At 42.5% G+C, this 3988-nt stretch overlaps 2 protein-coding genes across 3 annotated transcripts; both read right to left on the reverse strand.

The window, feature by feature from the left end:
- Nucleotides 1-1009: 1009 nt before the first annotated feature.
- Nucleotides 1010-1563, reverse strand: LOC104820651 (outer envelope membrane protein 7). The gene has a single exon (XM_010551189.1). The coding sequence runs from the start codon at nt 1497-1499 to the stop codon at nt 1236-1238; it is 264 nt and encodes an 87-aa protein (XP_010549491.1). The 5' UTR covers nt 1500-1563; the 3' UTR covers nt 1010-1235.
- A 467-nt stretch (nt 1564-2030) lies between these two features.
- On the reverse strand, nt 2031-3988 carry LOC104820652 (F-box/kelch-repeat protein At1g30090). Of its 2 annotated transcripts, none has more exons than XM_010551191.1 (2): nt 3921-3988; nt 2031-3551 (listed from the first exon to the last, which is right to left on the reverse strand). In XM_010551191.1, exon 2 carries the CDS (start codon nt 3367-3369, stop codon nt 2152-2154), a length of 1218 nt encoding a protein of 405 aa, XP_010549493.1. In that variant the 5' UTR covers nt 3370-3551; nt 3921-3988; the 3' UTR covers nt 2031-2151. The 2 variants fall into 2 exon arrangements, with proteins under 2 accessions (XP_010549493.1, XP_010549492.1); XM_010551190.1 differs by having other exon boundaries at nt 2031-3588.

A 3988-nucleotide genomic window follows, 5' to 3' on the forward strand; every position in this document is an offset into this window, starting at 1 on the left:
AAATTGATAACAAAAAAGAAAAATGAATATGGCAAATCACCGTCACTAGTCTTACTCTCAACGATTCATTGAAGCCCATGTATATATGTAAGTTTGGGCCTTTGGGCCTTTTTCCATTTATACGCTAATTATGTTCATTTGATTTTAATTCCACAATCAACACTCTAAAACTAGAAATAGTGATGGATACTGATCGAATATCCGAGTTTTTAGGATATTTGATCTGAATCTCGCTCTCTGGTTTATCTTCGTCTAAGATTTGTTCGAAATGTTCAATCCTTTCGTTTAAAAAATAAACAAAAACCGGATCGAAATCGGGTCAGGTCATGATATCGGGCCGCGAAATCGAAACCCTGATGGTTTAGTGTTCCGCAAGGCCACTCGTCAGACCAGCTAGCGCACCGATGGTCGAATCGACGCTCGCGAGCTTTGTCTAATCGACCTAAGCATCGTATCGGTTATTAACTGAATAATCGAATCGAATTGAATAAGAGATGACTGTAATCAAATCGAATCCGACATAAAAACCGAATGGTTATAACTTCTTTAAATCCGAAAAACAGAATCCGAACCGAATAAAAAAAAACTAAAAAAATTGAAAATTTCTTTGAAGAAATGAGTTTTTTTACCGATAAAAAATCGAATCTAAACCGAATCGAAATATAACCGAACACGAATATAACCAGCCCAAAATGGCCATCCCTGCTCCCACGCATGACCTCTCGGCCCCGTTCTCTCTCCCTATCCCTCTCCCCGAATTATCCACGGATTCGGGTTTTCGCCGGACGGAATCTGTTCTCGAACCCGTATTCATGCCGGCCAAGGACCCGATCTCGCATCGTTGTCGGTCGGATTTCCGAGTTTTGGATGGCCGCGAAATTAGCAGATCCATTGGGTTGGATATCCACGTCTAACCCAAGTTGTGGAAAGTGATAGATTTACGATTAAAGAGAAAATATTTGAACTTTGCAAAATTAATTCCGATTATTCCACATTATTAACCCAAATGTAATTACATTCATGTGATTAATTAATTAATTAAAAGTGCAAAATACTGATTCATTTTTCTCCTTCATTCAAGGAAAATAACACAATCATCGATTACCGAATCAGCGCAAATGTAGGTCCCAGCTCATAGACAAAGCACGAAAACACGAATTAAGATGGATGGCAATTCAGGTAAATACCGAGAAATCGAGGGGCAAGCACGAAGCATCCTGAACCGGATATTCCGGTCAGATGGACTTGATCGCGGTGGAGGGATCGGAGGAGGATCCGTCACCGGCGGCGTCGGATGGATCGGAGTGCTCCGGTTGAGGATTGGCGAGAAGAGGCGCTCGCACGGCGGAGGAATCGTCGTCGGGGTCGTAATCGGGGTTGAGAGATTGATCGATGGCTTCTCGGCCTCTCTCCAGGCAAGGCTTGCACGCGATTTCAATGGTTATCCATCCCAGAATCACTCCGGCGATGGCGATCACCGCGGTCGTTATCGCCGCCATTGCAGATCTCCCTCTCTCTCTCACTACGTCTTCTCTCTCTCTCTCTCTCTCTCTCTCTCTCGTGGCTACGACTCAGCGACTGTGATATTGTCCCAAAATTAGAGAAGATGCTAAATTTTATTATTTATGTGGAATTATTAATTATTCCCTTCTTCTAATGCAAATTATCAATTTAATATTTATATAAAAAAATAATAAATAAAATATTATATAAGCTATATTTTGTATACAAATTAATTATATAAGAGCTAATATAGATTTTAAAAATAAAATAAAAATATGATTTATATGGTTTAAAATTAAAAGTTTGTATATTTTTATTATAAATTTGAAATAGATGTTTAAAAAAAAATAAGTTAGTTATTTGACGGGTATTTTATTAAAAAATTAGTAGTTGATATAATTTTATAATAAATTTAAAATATAAGCTTGTTTTCGTGTGATGGTATATTTTGAGTTTGCCCTATTATTAATTTTCTAAAAAAATTATATAAAATTGTTAAAAGAGCAAACAAAATCATTAAGTTATGATAATTTGCGAATATTAATACATTGATTATTGAGTATTTAAACACACAATTACACATAATTCATACATATGAATACACAGTTACAACCATTGTATGTTCTTTTATTCATATGACATTGTCTCCTAAGCAAACAGGATCTGAGAGCTCGACGGCGTCAGATCGGAAAACTTTTCCGGCGACTCCACAACGTCCCACCAAACGCTGAAACCCAACTTCCCGCCATCATCGTTCTTCACCGCCGGCGAGATATTCCCGACCGCCACGTGGAGATTCCGACCAACCACGAAGATTCTGTTACCGTTAGAGTTAACGGCGAAGGGCTTACAGATCTGCTCCGGCAATGCCGGCCCCTCGATTGTTTCCCACGAGTCAGAATCCGAGTCATAAACCTTCAGCTTCATCCTCTCGAGCTCAGACACGACGAACAGCCGTCCGTACACGACGACGCTCGACCCTGTCCAGCCCTCCCTCAGCCCGACCGCCATGGTTTCCCAGCTGTCGGATCTCGGGTCGTAAACCTGACCTCGAGGCGAGACGAAGAACGGCCATAGCCACCCTTCCGTCACGAGAAGCTTCCCGTTCAGGACAGCCGCATCGTATGAGGCCATGTTCGTGCCCATCTGAGAAATCGGGTGCCAATTCCCGTCCGAAGGGTCCATAACCTCGGCTGAATCGAGCTCGAATAGATCAGCCGAGTTCCCGCCCGCTACGTATATCATCCCGTCGATCACCCCGCTCGCAAAAAATGATCTCGGAGTCAGCATACTGTCCAAGACAGTCCACCGGTTTCTGTCCATTTCATACTTAACCACCAAATCGAGAGGGCAATCCATGTCGGATACCACTCCGCCGCAGACAAAGAGAGTACCTTCCCGCGGCATCGAGACCGATCTCGATCCGTGAGGACAGACCTTGTCCTTACAGGGCATCGGAGGGATCTCATGCCAAGTAAGATGTCGTAAATCTAGAACCTTCCAATGGATCTTGCCCGTGCACCGTTGAAAAGCGAAGACGAACAGCCATGGATCGTTAAACCCGAGCTCCTTCCGCCGGGTGAAGAACGATTCTTTCGTCCAGAACAAGAAATGCCATCTCCTGCACACAGCTCGACACGATAAATGGCTCGAGACGGGGACCCGAAGGAGGCAATTCAGGGCGATATCGTCGGGGAGGCCCGGGATTAGGGGTTCGCCTTTCAGGGAGAGTTCTAATTCCAGTGAAGTGTCCAGCAAAGTCGATGGAGACGCCATGGCTAACCTAAATTTAGGAGATAATGTCATCTGAGAATCACCAAGCTTGTGGACAGCTCCTCTCTGTGAAGAAACCCTAACTCTCTGCATCCTTTTTCACACGGAAAAACCCGCAAATCCGACGGCAAGATCACGGATTAAACCCTAGTTTCGTTCTCTTAAAGATGCCGATGATCGGTCGCTGCATACACAGATTGATGATACCCAAACTCGATCTTCATCAAAAGATTGGAAAGTTTTCAACTTCTGTCCGTCGATCGGTACCCTTTCGGCTGAAATTCAAAACCCAGATAACAGTTTCTCTTCAATCTGAAATTGCAAAGGATGAACACAAGAGGAGCTAAATCAACAAATTCAAACACCAAGAGTCAAATTTCCAAGAAGTTTCAGCTTCTGAATCCAAAACCGATGAAGAAAATCAACACCCAGATGAATCCAAACTCGAAATCCATCGAATCATCGCTTCCTCTACCCCCCCAAATATAAAGAAAGAAAGCTAGAAGAAAAGGGGAAAAACCCTAGAGGAAGAACCCAGAAATGGTTACTGCAAAACCCAGTAAAGAGAATCTACGAAGAAAGTGATCAAAGCTTAATGGAAGAATTAAAAAAAAAAAAGAAGATGAGAATTTTCTTGTTCTTACATAATCACCGTCTGCTTCGTCGCCGATCGTTTGGCTCTGCCCTCTTTTTTTTTTTTTTTTTTTTTTTT

Source organism: Tarenaya hassleriana, unplaced genomic scaffold, assembly GCF_000463585.1.
Source record: "Tarenaya hassleriana unplaced genomic scaffold, ASM46358v1 Cleome31, whole genome shotgun sequence".
Lineage (NCBI taxonomy): Eukaryota > Viridiplantae > Streptophyta > Magnoliopsida > Brassicales > Cleomaceae > Tarenaya > Tarenaya hassleriana.

Bases quoted from the DNA above. Each gene is read 5' to 3' on its own strand.
- LOC104820651 (XM_010551189.1), bottom strand. From the start codon at position 1,499: ATGGCGGCGATAACGACCGCGGTGATCGCCATCGCCGGAGTGATTCTG.
- LOC104820652 (XM_010551191.1), bottom strand. From the start codon at position 3,369: ATGCAGAGAGTTAGGGTTTCTTCACAGAGAGGAGCTGTCCACAAGCTT.